Genomic DNA, 19,351 nt, shown 5'->3' on the forward strand with positions numbered 1-19,351 from the left:
TGGCAGACACCCGTCATGTGACCTGGCCAGGTGTCGAGTCTGCCTGAGGCTGCTTGAGGCTGCCTGAGGCTGCCGGATGCGGTCTGAATCTATCTTGCTGGGGAAGCAGCTGAATCTACGGAGTACCTGGTTGTGGGTGAGCATACCCTCTGTACAAGCTGTACAGAGGGGGTATACCTCGAAGCCACATGCGCTGACACGGCAATACTGACGGTTCAAGGAGTACTATACAAATCGAACCCGCCTATTCGTACGCTCCACCATCTACCTGTCCATTCTAACCCACGGACTTTTCTCCCCCAAAGCCGACTCTAACCGCCTGATAACAGGCACAACAAACCCCACTTGTCGAATCACGCCTGGCATTGTGATCCTGCAGTGCCGTCATGCCGCATGACCGCTCCGACATCGGCACTCGGGGCGGCCAGTAAGGAGCCTCGTCGGCGGACATATAAACTTGCGCTGGCAGCACTCGGCTGGTAAACACAACATTTTTGCGTTTATTCGTTCCAGCCAAGAAGAACATACCCGGGAACCATCTCTGCAGTTGGGCGATATTCGCCATCCTTAGGATCACATATCACCCACACCATGGCATCCACGCAGCCCAAAGACCATTGGTCTGCCGAGGTATACCTTCCATATCCCAGCATAACCATCTATCCCTCCCTCCCCTTCACCCCATTCTAACAGTAACATATTTACCAGGCCTACTCAACATCCGCCTCCTTCGTCCCCAAACTCACCCAAACCCTCCTGCGCTACCTCGCCCCCAACCGACCGACCGCATCCTCGACATCGGCTGCGGCGACGGCAAATTCACCGCGCTGTTCGTCCCCGCCATCGCGCACGTCCTGGGCGTCGACTCCTCGCCCGCCATGATCGCCGCCGCCAACGCCGACCACGGGAGCCCCAAGGCCGAGTTCCGCGTGCTGGATTGCTGTTTTCTGGACCGTGACGGGAATGTCACCCGCGGTGGGTGGGATAAAGTGTATGTTCTTTCTTTCTGTTTTCTTTTTCTTTTTCTTTCAGTTTCTAGTGATTTTTTTGATTTTTGATTTTGATTTGTTTTGTTGGGAGGGGTGTGGGTTGGTGGCTAATATAATATGACCACAAACAGGATCTCCAACGCCGCACTCCACTGGATCTTGCGGAACGAGGAGACGAGAATCTCCACGCTTCGGGGCATACACGCGAGTCTGAAGCCGGACGGTGTATTCGTGTTCGAGATGGGCGGGCACGGCAACGTGGCGGAGGTGCAGTCCGCACTGATTTATGCGCTGGTGCAGCGGGGGGTCCCCCTCGAGGAAGCCCGGGCGATCAACCCGTGGTTCTTCCCGTCGGTGAACTGGATGACGGCTGCGCTGGAGGGGATTGGGTTCCAGGTCGAGAAGATGGAGATGGAGGATCGGCCGACCAGGTTGACGGAGGAGGCGAATGGCGGGTTGGCGGGGTGGGTGCGGTTGATGGGGGCGCCGTTTCTCGAGGTTTTGCCCGAGGGGGAGAGGGAGGGGGTCGTGCGGCAGGTCTGCGAGGTGCTGCATACGGCGGTGACCAGGGTGGAGGATGGGAGTCAGTGGTTGGGGTATAAGCGGTTAAGGGGCATTGCGAGACGGGTTTAGATCAGGGGGGGTGTTTTTGTTGGACTATGGGGTCTGTTTTGGGGGTTGGATATTTTCTTTTAGATGAGTGGGTTTGTGGATAGTTTGATTAGGTATGGTACATATTTACTGGTGGTCGGCCCTCCGTTGCATCAGGATCGCGAGCGGGATGTCTTCCTCGTCGTAGAACTCGATGTCCTCTTCCACCCCGAAGTCGCGCAGTCGTTCGCCTTCGGAGTTTCGCCAGCCTTCCTCCCCGTCGGAGGAGGACTCGGTGCTGTATGACGGGGATTCCCCGGCGTTGCTCGAGTCGGGTTCGCTCTGGGGCTCGCTGAATCGATCGTGGAATCGCTTGCGACGCCGGACTTTCTGGTCCGCGGTCGGAACGGGTTCGGACAGCAGGCTGCCCTCGGTGTGTGTGAACGCTGCGCTGGGGTCGTTGCGGTAGTTCTTTTTGGCTGCCACGGGGATGCGATCCGGGTCGGGGGGTGGCCAGAATACGTTCGGGTCTGCTGAGGTTAGTGAGTGAGGCCAACGGAGTCCGATGTCGGAGACTGACCTTCGAACCCGTTCACTTCGAAATCCAGTCCCGTCTTGCGGTCGGATGTTCTGGCCAGGGGAGAGAACCAGGCGAGGATCTGACCCGTGTTAGTTTTCGAATAGAGCCTGCATATGTCCGACTCACGTTCCAGCTCCCGCCCATCCCCGCCTTGATATTGGACAAGATCCCGATGTCGTACGGAAACTCTTGCTTCTGGATGCGCACACGCACGCCCCCCGGGCCGGTCAGATAGCCGCCAAAGTGTCGAGCGCGGCGGACGAGCGTCTGATGTCTTTCGATCTCCCAATCTTCGATGGTCGTGGTGTTGATGCTCAGTGACCAGATGGTGCGGACGAACAGGATGACGAGAAAGAAAGTCGTGAAACTGTTCAACACCAGCAGGACAAACAGAAAGGCCATCTGCATGGCACTCGGACCCAGGTACTAATCACGTTAAGCATGGCCAGCCGTCGCGGTGACGGACTTACACTGGGGAGATTGCGAGACGCCCAGACGATGGACGCCCGCTCATACAGCAGAGTTTCCAGATAGGACATGCCGGTTACGGTGTAAAACAGGAACCGGATGAAGTGGGGGAGCGTGAAGTGCGAAACGCAATTCGACGTCCACGGGCAGTGGTGGTCCATCCTTGGGATACATCTGACCGGGTCAGCATGGATCGCGACCTGGAGGTTGGCTTGACACTCACCTCTGACAAGTCCGGCAGTGATGGGCCCTGGGAGGCTTGTATGCCTCGCATTTACGGCACCATCGGTGGCGACCACTGCGGTCGGCCTCCAGCTGGTTACTGTCTACCGGCCTCCAGTCCTTGGGGATGCGACCGGGGTCTACGGTGCAGGTGCGGTAGTAGCAGATCCAGATGCACAGGGCGAAGATGTTGATGCGCCACAGCTCGGTGTCGCGGAGGGGGGCCGGCTCGAAGTGGCGGAAGAAGTACTGCGAGCCGTAGGCGAGGAAGCTAATCAGGAAACATACTGAGGGAACGGCCAGCTGCGAGATGCGGAACGACGAGGTGGCCATGCTGGGATTGTTTTCAGACCCAGGCCGCCTTCGACCATGAGTTGTCGAGGGAAGAAGCAGCAGCAGAAGACAGAAGACAGGCTGATGCTGACAAGGCAGCCACCCGTGACCAGACCACGTGACCCGCCTCGGCCCGCTCACGTGCCGGGCGTGGAAATAACATCCCGCACTCTCCTTCCACCTTCTTCCACTTCCCTCCATCTCCATCGCATTTCCCCATCAGTTAACCCATCTTCTCCTGTCCAATAGATATAGTATACCACCACACTGGCTCTGACGGCCAGACAGCCAATCGCCCAATTGCCCTCGCGCGGAGGATGCCCATCGCGGCGCTCCCCCCAACCACCGTGCGGGCAATTGGCTCGGCGTCTGCCCTTTCCGATCCGTGCTCCGTCGTCAAGGAGCTGCTCGACAATGCGCTAGACGCGTCCGCCACCTCCGTGTTCATCGAGATATCCCAGAACACGGTGGATCTCATCCAGGTGAAAGACAATGGCCACGGAATTCCCTCCACGGACCACCCGTCCGTCTGCAAACGCACTTTCACCAGCAAAATCCAGACCGTCGAGGATCTGAGATCCGTCGGCGGGAAGTCTCTCGGCTTCCGGGGCGAGGCATTGGCTAGCGCAGCCGAGATGTCCGGGGGGTTGACGGTCGGCACCAGGGTGGAGGAGGAGGCGGTTGGCACGTCCGTGAGATACGGTCGGGATGGGGAGCTTCTGAGGTGACTCGCCTGGTACTCGGATGAGCCCTGCTGACCGGTTAGTACGAAGCATGTTCCGCACCCGGTGGGCACCAGTGTCCGGATCACAGACTTGTTCAAGCACATCCCGGTCCGCAGACAAACCGTACTGAAGAACACGGCGAAGACGCTGGTGAAGGTCAAGAAACTTGTGCAGGCATATGCTGTTGCTCAGCCGTCGAAGAGGCTGTCGCTGAGGGTCCTGAAAGCGAAGACTGAGAGTAGTAATTGGATGTACGCCCCGCAGAATGCCACTCTTCTCGATGCAGCTTTGAAAATCGTGGGCGCCGAGGTCGCTGCTGGCTGCCTGGTGAGGGAATGGCCGGGGTCTCGAGCAGGGAGCACGGCATTCCGGCTGGTGGCTCTTCTGCCAGACCCAGGATCCGGTACGTAGCGTCTCACCATTCGTCAGTGACAGAGGGATGCCTCTTAGACTGAAAAGGTGTCTGCACAACCTTCTAGCCAGGACGGTCCTTTTTCTGTTCGATACTATTCGGACTAGGCTAACGGGCCAGATCTTTCGAAAATCAATGCCTTGGGGCAATATATCAGCATCGATGGCAGGCCCCTATCCGCCACCCGAGGAATCGCCCAAGATATCGCGAAGTTGTATAAATCCTATATACGTTCGACTGCATCGAACCTCACGGATCCGTTTCTCTGCTTGCACGTGGTGTGTACGCAGGCAAGCTACGACGTCAATGTCGAACCGGCCAAGGATGACGTTCTCCTAGAAGAGCCGCAAGAGCTTCTCTCCATGGTGGAAGACCTCCTGTGTGAGGTGTACGGCGCACAAGCCGATCGCACCGAAAGGCAGGCCCCCAAAGTCAAGGAAAGAGTCACATATAAGAACCCATTCGACTTGCTTCTGGCGCGCAAAAGCCCGGGGAGACCTACCCAGTCTAGCAGCGGTGGGAATTTCACGTCGGCTCGTTTTGTCGCGCAGACCCCTGCTGCAAGCCCCGACAAGAGTGCCGAGAATCGCATCGGGCCGAGAGCCAATCCCTGGAAGAATTTCATTACACCCACAGTCCCGAATGGAGTGACATCGCGGGATGATGCACGTGTCACCAGTCCGATGAAGAGGAACTCAGACCTGCCATGTTCTTCAAGGTCGTTCTTCCCCAGTCCATCCGCGTCCAGCGCCAAAACCTCTCCTGCGTCTGCTACCCACTCACCCGGTATGCCGACATCGGGGTCTCCCATACAGACCAGGGCCTCGAGGGAACGAGATAGAGAGCGCTACGGGAATGGCTCTCTTGACACCTGGTTTGCAAAGACCACTCTTGTCTCCCTTTCGGCCGATAAACCTGGCGAGCCGGTGGAGCGTCCGCTGAACGAACTAGCGCATGAACGATTTGGTCCGCAGGGGCCTGTCAGTACACATGAGCAGAAACGATTTAGTCCTGAAGAGCCCGTCGGTACACAGAGTGTGTGTCATACCCCGACGCAGGATGCTGCTGTAGATCGCACTGCAGAACCAGAAGACATTGAACCAGAACTCCAACAGAGACACGCGGGCCAGCCTGTCCTCGAACGATGGTCAGCGCGGCTGCACCAACTGTCCAAGACTGCCCACGAAGGACTGCAGACTGCACTCGATTTCGAGAACCGCAAGCGAGATGCCATCCTTCTCTGGCGGGAGCAGCAGTCCAACCCCCATCTCAGCCGGTATCAGGCCGCCCGGGCTGCCCTTCAGCCGGCCGACGAGTCCAAACCCGTACTCAACCCCCACGATCCACGGTCGTACCTCATGCGCCAGCGGGCGCAAAACGAAGATCCCGGGACGGGGAAAGTCAAACGGATCAATACGAACAAGCTGCCACTCGAAAACATCCCCGACGGGTGGGAGCTGCATGACGTCGGTCTCAAGGCCGACCCCGCGCCCGCGACATTCCTCACCATCGCCAAGACGGATCTGTACGCGCGGTGCGGGGAGCAATCCGACGCATTTACGGCGGATGACGCAGGGCTGGTTGATCTCTGCCGCCGTCGGTTGACGAGCTTGATGAATGCCGATTTGCAATTTGATTTTTCGCATCTAGCGCGGCGCTTGGAGGAGTAGTACACAGGCTGTTTCATCGCATCTGCTGCATCAGTTTCTCATCGTGCATTGATTTACATCGTTGCACTTGTTCGCACTGCAATTCTTCTGCGTCATATTATCACGCATCATTAGCATCCCATTTTATACCCAGAATAGCAGAATAATGAAGCAAGTCCGGGAGTTGTACCCCGGAACGTCATCATCATGGCATCACGTTACATAATCCTGACATCAACCCCCCCCTATTTATAAACCCAATCCCTCCCAACTACAACATCGATTACAATTGTACACAGCCAAAAGCACAGCTCCTCAACCCATCACCACCACCCAGCAGGAGTACCACACACCACCCCCACAATGAACCTATCCGGGCCCGGTCCCTCGAGGACCGTGGACATCGACCCCTTCCACTACCAACCACAACCACCACACTACCCCCGTCGCCCACGCACATCAACCCCCGCCCCCTCACCAGCGACATCGGACTCCTCCGCTCGACCATCCTCCCCTCCTTCACCCTGCACACCACCCTCGACATCGCGGCCTTCATCGCCGCCAAAGCCACCAACCGCGCCGAGCTCAAGGACTGGGTCTGGCCCACCAGCCAGCTCCTCAACGCATGGTGGAGCGCCCTCGGCCACCAGATCTACCACCACCAACTCTCCCCGCAAACCGCCTGGTCGTCCCTCTCCTGGACCGACAAGGTGCTCCTCACCGCCGTCACCGCCTGGGCGACGCGCCTATTCGCGCGCATCGCCGCCCGCTCGCTTACCCGCGGAACAGACGACCCCCGCTACGAGCAGATGAAGAAGGCCGACCCGAAGGGCTTCTGGTTGAATGCGCTCTGGGGCCAGTATCTCCCCGAAGCGGCGGTGTTGACCCTCGTGTCGTTGCCGTTCACGGTGCCGTTTCGGGGCGAGGGCAGCTTGTTGAAGATGGATGGCGATGTCAGGGCCGTGGTGAGGGCGTTGGGCGTGGCAGCTTTTGGCGCCGGGTTTGCCCTCGAGGTCCTTGCTGATGAGCAGTTGAGGGGACATAAGGAGAGAAGGGGGACTGGGGATCTGTGTACCACGGGCGTGTGGAGTATTGTGCGGCATCCGAAGTGAGTATATTCATTCATATACCCTTTATTCCCCCACAACAAAATCATCCAAAAGAAATACAAATACCCATACTAATAATAATAATAACAATAAAAGCTACCTCGGCGACACCCTCGTACACATCTCCTTCAGCATCCTCAACCTCGCCACGCACTTCAACCCCATCGTCCTCCTCGGCCCGCTGACCAACTACCTCTTCCTGCGGTTCGTCGGCGGCGACAAACAGACCGAGGCCAGCCAGCAGGAGCGCTACGCGGCCGAGGACCCCGCCAAGTACGCGCAGCTGCAGGGCTGGCGCGCCCAGAAGAACAGTTTCTGGCCCGCCGTCAAGGAGATTGTCAATCCGTGGGTTTGGGCTGTGGTGGGCGCGGGGGTGGTCGGTGTTGTGCTGGAGGAGGGGGTTAGGGGGTGGTTGGCTTGAGTATGTAGTTGTCTTTCTCTTTCTTTTCGTCTTGGTGTTTTGATTTTTGATTTTGTTGGGGTGTTGGGGAGTCGGGGATGGACGGGATGGGATGGGGGTTTAAATTAAAAGATAAGATTCATGTGGGTATTTATAGCGGATACTTTAGTTCTTTAACGACCGGTGTTATATTATGTTTGTTTACTGGGTAGGGTTCTTTTCTGATGTGTATCTGGCACGAAGAACAGCCCCATTGGGCATACATGGTCGTTTTACAAAGGGAAGTATCATCTCGTCACAAGATCCATACCATGGTTGGATAGTAGTTTATATATCATGATCAGAGATACCATAAATCTCATGCCCTGCCCGACCCTCACCCCCTTCATGGCGCACAATCTATGTACAAAAGCCCTATCCATCTATACATACTCCACCACCAAACCCCAGCAGAACATCTACTTTATATATCCATCTACTTCAACCTCGCCGCCTCCCCCTCCACCACCTCCACCAACGACGCCTCCAGACTCGGCCTGGAGGGCACCCACCCGACCACCTTCGCCGCCCTCCTTGCGCGCCCTCGCGAATTCAACCCCCAGGTCACCGCCTCACCGCCCCCATACTTCTGCGCCTCCTCCAGGCCGATCTCCTCCGCCTTGGCCTCGGGGATCAGCCCCAGCTCGGCGGCCGTCTTCGCGGTGGCCCGCGCCAGCTCGCCCCACGCGTGCTCGCCGTTCTCGGTGAGGTAGTACGCCCGCTCGCCCCAGATCTCGCGGTCGTCGGTCTCGGTCCCGGTCCTGGTCCCGGTCCCGCCCACCGCCGCCTCGACCAGCAGCACGTACAGGTCGCTGAGGTCGTGGATGTGGATGTTGTTCCAGATCGATCTCCCTGGTCCGATGATCGGGCCTTTTTGCAGTTGCAGGGTCGCTTTGGCGAGTTGGTAGACTTGGCGTCCGCGTTGTGAGACGGGACCTCGGCCGCGGCCTGTGTAGCATCCCATTTACGTGTTAGCGTGGGCAGAGCTATATTCATATCCATATCCACATCCACATCCACAGGCCCAGTCCAATCAAACAACACAACACAACGCAAAAAAAAAAAAAAAAAATAAGGGGAGGGAAGGGGAGAAATACCATAAATTGTAGGCGGACAAACCAACGCCGTCTTGACGACACCCTCCTCCCTCTTGGCGGTCTCCAGGACCAGACGATCGACATTCCGATGGAACGCATGATCGGGCAGATTCAACAGCTCATCCACGTTCTCCCAGTCGTCGTACACCTTCTCATCGTACTCGCCAAATCGATTCTGGTCCAAATCCTTGAACATCAGGATGCCCGTCCCGCTCGTGTGCAGCCAGTAGCCCGGGTTGGCGGCGGAGTGGCCCCTCGCCAGACCGGCGGCGATGGCTTTAGCGGCGCCGACGTGGTCGGAGGCGTCGGCGGTGTCTGGTATTATTATTATCGGTGTTAGGATGGTTGGATTGAAGTGGGTGGGATATGTTGTGGGGGGGGAGACACACGCAGAACGATATCCGCGTCGGCGCTTTCCTTCTCGAGAAGGGCGGAGTCGTCCAGATCGCCCACCACGACGCGGACGGATGGGTATTGAGCCTGCACCTGCTCGGCCTTCTCGGGGGAGCGGACGAGGGCGGAGATGCTGTAGGAGGGGTATTTCGAGGTGAGGGCGTAGAGGGCGTCACCGCCGATGTAGCCGGTTGCGCCGGTGCTGGTGGGGGGAGGGGTTGGGTTAGTGGTGGTGTGGGTGAGTTGGGAGTTTGGGGGGTGGCATGCTGAGGACGTACAGGAAGATCTTGGTCATGGTGGGCGGGTGGTATGTGTGTGGTCTGGGAGACAGTTGGAGGGGATTGAGAGGTGCATTGGCAGGTTTGTGGTCGTTGTTGACCCTACGTGTTTATATGCGATGAGGGCTGGTGTTGTTGATGCGGGGAGGGGATGAGGTCACCGGGCATTTGTCAGCGCGGAATGGGCTGCTGGTTGGCTGACCAGTTGGCGGTCGATACCCCGGCCCCCCCGGACTTGCCGTTTTGGGCAGCTGAGGCCGATGCCGACATCGTTTGGCTCTCTGGAGTTTAGACCCTGTTCCGTTGATCAGGGTGCTGGGTTGCTAATAGTAGGTGGATGGAACGTGTATCGTGCGTGTATGATCTAGGGATGACATTGAGTCTGAGGGAGAGGAGGTTACTTGGTTGACTCCTCCGTACGTGTCGCTGTGCGACAGTCAGAGCTTTCCATGCACGGGCCTGGATGAGGAGACGAGGAGAAGAGAAGAAGACAAGAAGATAAGAGGGTTTTCTCCGAGGAGAAACTCAATTTTCCTCTTGGCACGCCCTGAGGTCTTGGCCGAGGGTTGCAGGGTGTTCCAAACAGGCACTCGGCTAATTGGGTGCATCGTAATATCCTAACCATCTATCTATCTGTAGGTGGCAGTCTACTTAGATAAGATCATCTCAGACCGTGGTGCAGGTTCCATTTGACGGACTGTTGATTTTTGCAGCAGAAGAGCCATTCACCTGGATCGGACAGAGGCCTGGCCAACCGAAGGAAGACGACGGTACCATGGTACCACGCTTCAAGATAAAGTATGCGGCCCACGACCACTTTCCAAGCTTCAAAATTCAAACACAATCTAGAGACAAACCGACTCAAATCCGCCGATAACACACTCCTCAACCGAAACTCCAGCGGTCAACAGAATCACCGGCAGGGCAGCAGCCGTGGCATGATCTCGACCGGGCCACCAGCGACTGAAGAACTGAGAAAATAGCCGATAGCCAGACATTTCCCCGCTGCCATGCCCCCATGTGTGATTTGACAGGCAAAAATGCCACGAACAGGCCAGGCCGCGCCATGCCCCCATCCGGTGGGTCGCGCGTTTCCCCGATGCCTGGCGGGTGAAATTTCTTCCCTCCTGGTTTTTTTTCTTTTTCCAGCGACGAGAAGTCTTATCGCAGGGTTGAAGACGGCGTTTGAAGTGGAAGAAATGGGATTCTGAGTGGAGTATAAGACACGGGGATCTGGTCCGTCATGGATCTCAAGCCGACTGAAGCTGCTGGACAGTGATACCGATCGACCTCAACCCGGCCCCTCCGGACCATGGCAGACAGGCCCAGCACATCTCCGCGGCATTGGGTCTCAACCAGTCCACAGATAAGGCCTGACTCCGATCTCTCGGCCGCGGGCGAGTTCGCCCGCAGACTCGGAGGAGACTGTACATAAAGCGGGGTCTCCCTGAAGACTCTGCTTCGGCTTCGTCCTGCTTGCCTGGTCCCGGTTATCGATTCGCAGAAATGGCAGACCAGATTCAATCCTCGGGCCCTGGCCCGGCTCGGAACATCGAGGCCCAGAGCGCCTTTGCGTCGACCCTGGTGGCGGACGTTGAGAAGGCGCCGCACGCGAAGGAGGAGCCCTCGGAGAAACAGCACACCAATGTGTATGGGTCGGTGATCGAGACGCCCACGGCCGTGGCTGGGACGGATGCCGTGTATGCGGCCAAGGCGGCGCTGCTGAACCAGGCGCTGCTGGACATGGGCATGGGAAGGTACCAGTGGCTGCTGTTTTTGATTACCAGCGTGGGATGGTTTCTTGATAGTGTATGTCTGGTGGTCTCCCCATGGGGTACCGGTACGCTCGCTGACCATCTAGTTCTGGCTGATGTCCTTCACGGTCATCGCCCCCTCCAGCGCCAACGAAGCCCAGTTCTTCTACACCGATAACAAGGAGATGTACCTGTTCATCAGCCTGTACGTCGGCCTCGCCACGGGGGCTACCGCCTGGCCGTGGATGTCCGACTTCCTCGGCCGCAAGTGGATCTTCACGAGCACGCTGGTCCTGATGGGCATGGGTGGGCTGGTTGGCGCGGGCATGCCGGCCTTCACGGGGCTGTGTGTCGTTGGCTTCGTTGTCGGCTTCGCAGTGGCTGGCAACCAGGTCGTGGACGCCATGATCCTCCTGGAGTCTCTGCCCGCCTCGCACCAGTTCCTCGTCTCCATGCAGGGTGCCCTCTGGGGACTGGGACAGCTTGTCGCTTCGGCAGTCGGATGGTAAGCCAACCCCGGGTCTATCTCACACTCTACCCTACCTTCCACCCCATCTCACCACCCTACCCTACCCTCCACCCCATCACCATCCAACTAACCTCGTCTTCACTCCCCAGGGCCTTCATCGCCGAATTCACCTGCGGCACCGGCCCCGACGAGGTCAGCACCGGCACCGCGCTGGCCCACCAAACGCGCGCCACCGACTCCTCCTCCAGTTCGTCCCCCACCTCGACCACCTCCTGCCACTACGTCTCCAACAAAGGCTGGCGCTACGTCTGGTGGACCTTCGGCTGCATGACCCTCTTCCTCTACCTCTGCCGCTTCGCCTTCCCCCTCCGCGAAACCCCGAAATACCTACTCTCGCGGCGCCGCGACGCCGAAGCCACCCAACTCGTCAAAGACATGGCGGCCTACAGCAAGCGCCAGACCTGGCTGAACGAGTCATCGTTCGCGCGCATCGACTCGACCGTGGACGCGAGCGCGCGGCGCCACTCACGCACCAAATCCCTCCTTGCGTCTGCCGGGGCGATCGGCCTCCTGGTCCTGTGTCTGCTGTGGTCTGCCACCGGACTGACCTTCATTCTGCACAAGACCTACGTCGCCAAGTACCTCGCCACGAAGGGCGTGGATGTCGTGACCGCGACGACCGTGACCACGGGGTATCTCTACGCGCGGTATTTGTACATCTCCCTCTGCGCGATCCCGGGGCCGATCGTCGTGGGGTTCTTGGTGGAGGCGAAGGGGTTGGGACGGAAGCGCACCGGGGCGATGGTGGCGGTGTTGACGGGGCTGTTTATGTTTCTGGCCACGGTGGCGAGGTCCAGAGATGCGTTGTTGGCGTTTGAGTGCGTGTTGGCGTTTTTGCAGGCCAGTACCATGGCGGTGTTGGTGAACTATACCGTCGAGGTGTTTGCGACCCCGTTTCGGGGGTTGGGGCTGGGCGTTGTGGGCTTGTGCTGGGGCGTGTTTGGGTTGCTCGGCCAGGTGGTCGCCACGTTTGATGCCAGTGTGGCGGGCGGTGCGGCCGTCTGGTTTTGTGGTGCCCTTTGGGTGGTGTTGGGGGGAGCTTGGTGGCTGGTGCCGGAGACCAGGGGGAGGGCGGCGGCTTAGAGGGGGGGGGGAACTGTATAAGCTGTCTGAAGGTTGGATGGATGGACTAGGCGGAGGGGAGCTCCCGTGCCGAAGTGGTGAACTTGAGGATCTATTTGAGGTGGATGTGATTGATGATGGTATGACTGACTGACTGACTGTGACGCTCAATGATAATGGACGAGATAATGCGCGACTAATGCGAGGAGATGATAATAATCCGAACAAAAGTATTCAAGACGAGACAAAACAAGCCGGGATAATAATGCAAAAGTGCTTTTTTCCTACCCCTCTCCTATCTCTCACATCATGACTACCCAAATAACCCCCAACCAACCCTCCATAATAAAAATCAAAAGGCAAAATAAGAAAAGGGCGGGATTATCCCCTCGCCTTCCTAACCATAAACCACGGCCTCATCCCCTCCACCCCCTCGCCCTCCACCCCCTCGCCCTCCACCGCCAACTCAAACCCATACTTCATATACACGCCCCTCGCCATGGGCGACGACACCACGAACATCTCCATCCCCGCGGCGTCGGCCTCCTGCATGCCCCATTGCATGAGCGTGGAGGCGATGCCGCGCCGGCGGTATTGCGGGTTGGTGGCGAGGAGGCTGATGTCTATATCATTATGCAGCATCGATTAGGAATTAGTATCTTTTGGTGAGAGTGGGGTAATGGGGGTGGTATTAGAGAAAGGGGAAGATATCAAATCGAGGGAAGGGAAGGAAATAGAAATAGAAGGGGAAAGAAGAAAGGAAAAGGGGGGGGGGGATTGAAAAGAATTAGGTAGATAGAAGAAGGAAGAAGGAAAGGCTGAACGAAGCATACACCAAAACCCCCTCCCGCCCATAATCTGCTGCATCTTCCCCTTCAGATCCGCGATCATGGTGCCGAAGAGCTCTGCGTCTGCGCATGCGGGGAGGGGGGGATATTCTTCTTCCTCTTCTTCATCCCCCTGCTTCACTTGATCTTGTGGATCTTCAATGCCATTGCCAGCATCATCGTGCCCATCCCCACCCTCCCAGCTCCCGCCACTGTTACTCCCGCTCCCACTCCCCCCAGATCCAGGCGATGAAGCCGTTGAACCCGAATGAACTGGGTCGGGAACACCCCACTCCCCGAACCCCACCATCTCGTCCCCGCGCTCCGAATCAACCACCTTCATGAAACACGTGCGCGGGGAGCGCAGCCGCTGCGCGAACACGGCGGTCCACCAGGCGTGCATCTCCGGCACGGGTGGCCAGACGCGCTGCTCGAAGGGGGAGCTGAAGCATGTTGTGTGGAGGGTGGCGAGGGCCGGGGCGTCGGTGGGGGTGCAGGGGGTTAGGGTTAGCATTGTTTTTTCCTTCTTTGTTTTTTTCTTTCTTGGTTCTTTTTCGGTTCTCTTCTTTTCTTTTCTTTTTTTTTGTACTTGGTTTTGCTGGAGTGGTTAGTGGTAAGTTGTATTGATGGGGCTAAGTTGGTGGATTGTAGGGTTGTTTGATTGGGGGGATATAGCTGTGGTGGTGGGTTTGGTATATTGTGGGAGGGGAGGGGTGGGTGGATACAGGCTTTGTGTAGGAAATAGTTCGAGTGTTCGAAAGGATAGGGAATCGGAGAGATAGAGACAATAAACCAAGGCTCAGCACATTGAACCGCAATGGTCAACAGGGGCAGCGTGCAGTAACCAGACCAAAGGATCGAAGGATTGCAGGTGAAGCTGAAAGACAAAGGATTCAGGATCCAGGATTGAACACAGGATGAGGGGCATCCTGGGAAAACTAGGTAACCATCAATAAGGGCATCCAGCTCCAGCTTCTGGTCGCACAGGAGTGCAAGCATAGGGCCAGACGGAGGCCAGCCAGCCAAGCTAAGCGTTACACTAGCGATTAGCTCGGCGGGCTGCATGGGGGATCAGCCAGATGGTCCAACAGTCAGATTGATGGTCTGATCCTGGTCCGTGTCGCAAGCGTAAGCAATTAGCATCTCCATATGTATTATTGGATGGATAGATAGATGGATAGATAGAAGACATAGATAACTCACCAATCTACTTCTCCTCCCTCACTGTATCTCTCTGACCCACCCCTCTCCCCCCATTCCCGTTTCTATTCCCACCATCGCCCCCACTCCTCCCCTCCACCTCCCCTTCACCCCTCATACAACCCCTCAATAACCTGCACCTCGACCAAAACATCCAGCTCACTCCCATCCAGACACAGCTCCCGCTCCCGCTGCTCGATATATTCGCGCACCCCCCGCCACAGATTCTGGTCGTGCTTCAGCCGGTTCGGCAGCCCGGAGCCCTTCAGGTAGGTCAGCACGGCCGCGCCAATGGTGTTGATGGCGCCGAAGACCGTGATGGCGGCGTGGGGCCCGCGCGCGGCGCCCAGGACTGTCAGCGTCGCGGCCACGATCATCTGGACGCCGAGGCACACGTTGATCAGGATACCGAAGAACCGGTACCGTGACGCGGCGGTGTGTTCGGCGCGAATGACCCGGGTGTAGATGCCTATGTTGGGGGCGGGGCGGGCGAGGTCGGACTCGGGGGAGGAGGAGGAGGAGTAAGAGGTGGGGTGGGTCTCGGGGAGGGTCAGGGCGGGGACGTGGTCGATGCCGGTGAGGGCGCGGAAGATGAGGAGTTTGTTGGTTGGGGGAGGAGGGGGGTGCGTGGGTGATTCCTGCTGTCATGGTGGTTGGCGCGGGTGTGGGAGTCGGCGTTTGCGGCTGGGTTGGACTGCGGATTGATGCTATCGCTGGGTCGGGGACGTGAGGGTAGGGGATGTCCCGTGGGGGGTTGGACTGGTGGGTGTAGGCCTGCGGAAGGGGGTGGGGCATAGACATCGCCATCGCCATCGCAGGGAGGCCCTGTTCTTCGCGGTCCAGGGCGGCGGGCAGCAGTCGGCGCGGGAGGCCTGGACGACCGGCCATGGCGGGTGGAGACGGTTGAGCGTTTGATGGCCTTGGGGAAAGGGCCCAACCCCTATATTTGTAGCGAAATCCACACTGCAGCCATTTCAGTCGCAGGCATATCTCTATGCGCATGATGAGCGTCACGGCTGAAGAGACACAATGCAATAGACGGGTGCTGGGCAACGTGACAGCGGCATTCTTGTGCTGCACTGATTATTGATGCGCGACACTGGCTGACAGCTGACGGCCGGACTGACACCAACTGACTGACACCGGCATTGATATCAACATTGACAGCGACGGGAGAAACAACCGACCTCGACCCACGGATCGACATTGGCGCGTGCACAGGCACTTCCGAGTGGACGGACTCATTGGCAGCGAGGCTAGCGGGTGCTGGCTGGCTGGAAGGTCTGACGATAATTATTAGCGGGGATGCGTGACAGCCGACACGAGCTGCAGAAGACTAGCCCACAAACAGGCAGCTCTGCGGATGGGGTCAGGCACGAGGAGTTCATCTGTGCATTGCCATGGCAGGCTTGGATCAACCAGGCTGGCTGACAGCGGATGGAACGCCGATCGTCGCCGAGCCAGCCCTACTTCAAAGAGGCCGATATAATAAACCAGCGGCTGACACCAACGTCAACTTACCCCCGAAGAATCGGATCCCGTCGCCCTCCGAGTCACCTCCGAGCAGGATGCGAAGCTCGCGTATGGTTGATGAACGTGTATCCAGGAAGCCCCGCACTTACTTCCTGCCCCTTGATAATCCGCGCAACCCCGTCGCTGAATGGCGCCATTAAGAGTGTCTTATCTACCCCCTCTGTCAGCCCTCAAATAACTTGCTCTTTCCATCCACCTCAATCGATCCCAGCTATCAACTCCCTTCCTCCTCATCTTGCCGCATCATGGGCGAAACCACCCCCGTCAAAGACCACCTCCTGGTCGCGATCGCCCGCCCGCTGCCGCCGCCGGTGGTGAGGAACATCCACGCCCAATTCCCCGACGCCGAGCTCTCGGTGATCCAGTTGCCCAACTTTGCCCCGATTCCTAGTGGTATGCTTTTCTTCTTGAATTCTCCATTCTGTCCTCCTTTAGTGACCGATTCTCTCAGAAATCGCCCGCAAAGCCACCCTCATCCTGACCTTCACCAACCTCCCCAACCCCGAAGACGCCACCCAGTAGGTCCCCCTCCAAAACATCCATGCACTCTCAAATCCAACCCTAATTAACACTCACATCCACCCCCAGAATCAAACTCATCCACGTCGTCTCCGCCGGCCTGGACCACCTCATCTCGCACCCGATCGTCACCTCGACCGACATCCCCCTGACCACCAGCTCGGGCATCCACGGGCCCCCGATCGCCGAATGGACCATCATGAACTGGCTGGTCGCGTCGCGGCGCTTCCTGCACACCCACGCCAACCAGCAGCGCCACCTCTGGGACAAGGACGAGACGTTCACCCCGAGTGTGTATGATCAGGTGGGAAAGACGGTGGGTATTTTGGGATACGGGAGTATCGGACGGCAGAGTATGTCCTTCCTTTCCCTCTTTTTTTTACACACATACGTGCATATTCTACCCAACCCAAAACACAACACAACACACCACACCCTCCTAACACAGCATACCAAACAGTCGCCCGCGTCTCCTCCGCCCTCGGAATGACCGTCCACGCATACACCGCACACCCGCGCCCCACGCCCGAATCCCGGCACGACACAGGCTACATCGTCCCCGGCACGGGGGACCCCACGGGCAGCATCCCCGCCACCTGGTCACACGGCACCGACAAAGCCTCCCTGCACGCCTTCCTCTCCCAAGGCCTCAACCACCTGGTGATCGCCCTCCCCCTGACCCGAGACACCACGCACCTGATCGGCGCCGAAGAACTGGCGCTACTCGCCGCCCACGCCCCGGGCCTCAACAAGCCCTACCTGACGAACATCTCGCGCGGCAAGGTCATCGACCAGGCCGCGCTGATCGACGCCCTGAACAAGGGCGTGCTGGGCGGCGCGGCGCTCGACGTCACCGACCCCGAGCCCCTGCCGGAGGATAGTCCGCTGTGGGACGCGAAGAATGTCGCTATCAGTCCGCATGTCAGTTCCGCCGGTAGGGAGTATTTGGGGCGGTCGTTGGATATTTTGCAGTTGAATTTGGGGAAGTGGGAGAGGGGGGAGCCGTTGGTTAATGGTATTCGGAGGGGGAGGGGGTATTGATTTTCTCTCTTGTCCAGAGAGAGAGAGAGAGAGAGAGAGAGAGAGAGAGTTTTTTGGGGGGGGGGGGGGGATTGGATAGATAGATGGAGGTGGAATCGAATGGGGTTGTCGAATGGAGACTCCGTACATAGAATTGGTAGGTAGATAGACAGACGTAAAGTAGATAGCAATACCAAAAAGCATCCAAATTACATCACTATTTCCCAGGGAGTAAAGCGGGTGTTAATCAATTCCACAGTGGGTTCCAGCAGTTTGTGCTATGGGAATCATCCGCCTTACGCTTTCCATCAACCCAGCAGACTATACAGTATGTATGATCTACTATTCACTATGTTTTGCATTCACTATGGTGAGAATTCTTTTGCCTCTCTCCGCACAACCCCAAACCTCTCATCTTTCTTTTCTTGCCATCCACATATCCATATCCTCCCCCTCCCCTAAACGCCACCGCCACGCGCGCCAACAAACTTGCGAGTCTCTCCTCATCTACTGAAGCAGAAGCAACGATCAAGATTCCAAAATGGGAACTAACATAATGTGCTCGATTTCTGACGACAGCCCCGGCCACATCTCTAACCAGAGCCAACAGTAATCCAGTCTCGCTGTACGCTAGTTTGGCTGACTGGCTGGATAGTTGACAACGAAGGAGGAGTTCCCCTGAGCACAATCGAAGAGCGACAGCGACACCAGACCTCCTCGGCGTTGATCCTCTCGAAGGAAGACGTCCCCACCGAAAGCAATCCAGATCCAAAGCCCGATCACGCTCCCCAAGCGGAGCCCCACAAAAGCGCCCTCGAGACACTTGAAACCGAGCAACTCGCTCTGGACGCCAGCGTGCGGGCTGCGAAAAAGCAAGCGAAGGGCTACGGGTCCTTCAATATGGAATTCGGGTCCCAATTGGCCAAGTTGGAAGAGCTCATCATACAACAGACAAAGCTCCGAGTGGAAGTCTTGCGCGAGAGTTTCTCCGGCGTGAAGGCGGACTGGGAGAAGATTGACGGGCCAAAGGAGCTTTTTGAACGGAGAAAGGCGAAGGAGGTCTCTGCATCCCTGTGTAGGAAGAGGGCCCGCGAGCTCGACGGCCAATCTGAAGCACTCGTGGAGGAATTAGGCACTGAGTACAAGGAGCTCCTGAAGGGGGGATTTTCTCCATCCGAAGACCCCGATGATCCTCTGCTGAGTGTCGTTGTGGATCAGGTGGAAGTCACGCAGCCCGAAGAGCTTCGGGAAGATGTCTTCAGTGATGATTGTGATGAAGCATTGATGGACACACAACGACGAGGACTTTACTATTACCAGGTTCTGGGTTTAGAGAGAGCCCCTTTTCTCGACGGCTTCATCTCCTGGGCTTTTGGTGTGGTGCTTCGTCTTTTTTTTTTTTTTGTACTTTTCTATCAAGCTTTGTGACTCGACTCATTGTTCTTTTCCCACTCTTTATATATTCTTCTGTTTTGGCTCGCTTCATTATCATGCTGTATGAGGGTTGCAATACTTCACTTTCCTTTGTCATTTGCCTGTTGGTATTCATTCTGCAGAGGAACACTAAATTGTAGGTAGAGATGAACTGGGCAATCCACGCCATTCCACAAATCCAACATCCC

General features: G+C 57.4%; 9 protein-coding genes across 9 annotated transcripts; 5 read left to right on the top strand and 4 right to left on the bottom strand.

The window, feature by feature from the left end:
* Positions 1-386: 386 nt before the first annotated feature.
* On the top strand, positions 387-1,622 carry BO70DRAFT_426837 (class I SAM-dependent methyltransferase; the record flags this gene model as incomplete). The annotated part of the gene is made up of 4 exons (XM_025547830.1): positions 387-427; positions 548-630; positions 709-991; positions 1,121-1,622. 4 exons carry the CDS (start codon positions 387-389, stop codon positions 1,620-1,622), a joined length of 909 nt encoding a protein of 302 aa, XP_025402380.1.
* Positions 1,623-1,727: 105 nt separating this feature from the next.
* Positions 1,728-3,218, bottom strand: pfa4 (putative palmitoyltransferase with autoacylation activity Pfa4; the record flags this gene model as incomplete). Its single annotated transcript, XM_025547831.1, has 5 exons — positions 2,852-3,218; positions 2,631-2,802; positions 2,287-2,586; positions 2,161-2,239; positions 1,728-2,110 (listed from the first exon to the last, which is right to left on the bottom strand). Exons 1-5 carry the CDS (start codon positions 3,181-3,183, stop codon positions 1,728-1,730), a joined length of 1,266 nt encoding a protein of 421 aa, XP_025402381.1. The 5' UTR covers positions 3,184-3,218.
* Positions 3,219-3,500: 282 nt separating this feature from the next.
* BO70DRAFT_331061 (putative DNA mismatch repair protein) lies at positions 3,501-6,112 on the top strand (the record flags this gene model as incomplete). Its single annotated transcript, XM_025540855.1, has 3 exons — positions 3,501-3,907; positions 3,950-4,311; positions 4,441-6,112. The coding sequence occupies 3 exons, from the start codon at positions 3,501-3,503 to the stop codon at positions 5,988-5,990; spliced, it is 2,319 nt and encodes a 772-aa protein (XP_025402382.1). The 3' UTR covers positions 5,991-6,112.
* A 339-nt stretch (positions 6,113-6,451) lies between these two features.
* On the top strand, positions 6,452-7,081 carry BO70DRAFT_359490 (DUF1295 domain protein; the record flags this gene model as incomplete). Its single annotated transcript, XM_025542552.1, has 1 exon — positions 6,452-7,081. A coding segment is annotated over one exon (630 nt), but the record flags the coding sequence as incomplete, so codon positions are not given.
* Positions 7,082-7,953: 872 nt separating this feature from the next.
* On the bottom strand, positions 7,954-9,392 carry BO70DRAFT_377606 (putative nucleoside-diphosphate-sugar epimerase; the record flags this gene model as incomplete). Its single annotated transcript, XM_025545208.1, has 4 exons — positions 9,286-9,392; positions 9,004-9,209; positions 8,615-8,929; positions 7,954-8,465 (listed from the first exon to the last, which is right to left on the bottom strand). The coding sequence occupies exons 1-4, from the start codon at positions 9,300-9,302 to the stop codon at positions 7,954-7,956; spliced, it is 1,050 nt and encodes a 349-aa protein (XP_025402384.1). The 5' UTR covers positions 9,303-9,392.
* Positions 9,393-10,791: 1,399 nt separating this feature from the next.
* BO70DRAFT_285987 (MFS general substrate transporter) lies at positions 10,792-12,651 on the top strand (the record flags this gene model as incomplete). The annotated part of the gene is made up of 3 exons (XM_025539184.1): positions 10,792-11,094; positions 11,147-11,544; positions 11,757-12,651. 3 exons carry the CDS (start codon positions 10,792-10,794, stop codon positions 12,649-12,651), a joined length of 1,596 nt encoding a protein of 531 aa, XP_025402385.1.
* Positions 12,652-13,011: 360 nt separating this feature from the next.
* Positions 13,012-13,971, bottom strand: BO70DRAFT_393707 (GNAT family N-acetyltransferase; the record flags this gene model as incomplete). Its single annotated transcript, XM_025546401.1, has 2 exons — positions 13,012-13,253; positions 13,464-13,971. 2 exons carry the CDS (start codon positions 13,969-13,971, stop codon positions 13,012-13,014), a joined length of 750 nt encoding a protein of 249 aa, XP_025402386.1.
* Positions 13,972-14,764: 793 nt separating this feature from the next.
* Positions 14,765-15,545, bottom strand: BO70DRAFT_377608 (uncharacterized protein; the record flags this gene model as incomplete). The annotated part of the gene is made up of 2 exons (XM_025545209.1): positions 14,765-15,295; positions 15,384-15,545. The coding sequence occupies 2 exons, from the start codon at positions 15,543-15,545 to the stop codon at positions 14,765-14,767; spliced, it is 693 nt and encodes a 230-aa protein (XP_025402387.1).
* Positions 15,546-16,405: 860 nt separating this feature from the next.
* BO70DRAFT_331075 (D-isomer specific 2-hydroxyacid dehydrogenase family protein) lies at positions 16,406-17,750 on the top strand (the record flags this gene model as incomplete). The annotated part of the gene is made up of 4 exons (XM_025540856.1): positions 16,406-16,583; positions 16,642-16,708; positions 16,779-17,062; positions 17,170-17,750. Exons 1-4 carry the CDS (start codon positions 16,436-16,438, stop codon positions 17,748-17,750), a joined length of 1,080 nt encoding a protein of 359 aa, XP_025402388.1. The 5' UTR covers positions 16,406-16,435.
* Positions 17,751-19,351: the final 1,601 nt, after the last annotated feature.

This window comes from Aspergillus heteromorphus, assembly GCF_003184545.1.
Source record: "Aspergillus heteromorphus CBS 117.55 chromosome Unknown BO70scaffold_4, whole genome shotgun sequence".
Lineage (NCBI taxonomy): Eukaryota > Fungi > Ascomycota > Eurotiomycetes > Eurotiales > Aspergillaceae > Aspergillus > Aspergillus heteromorphus.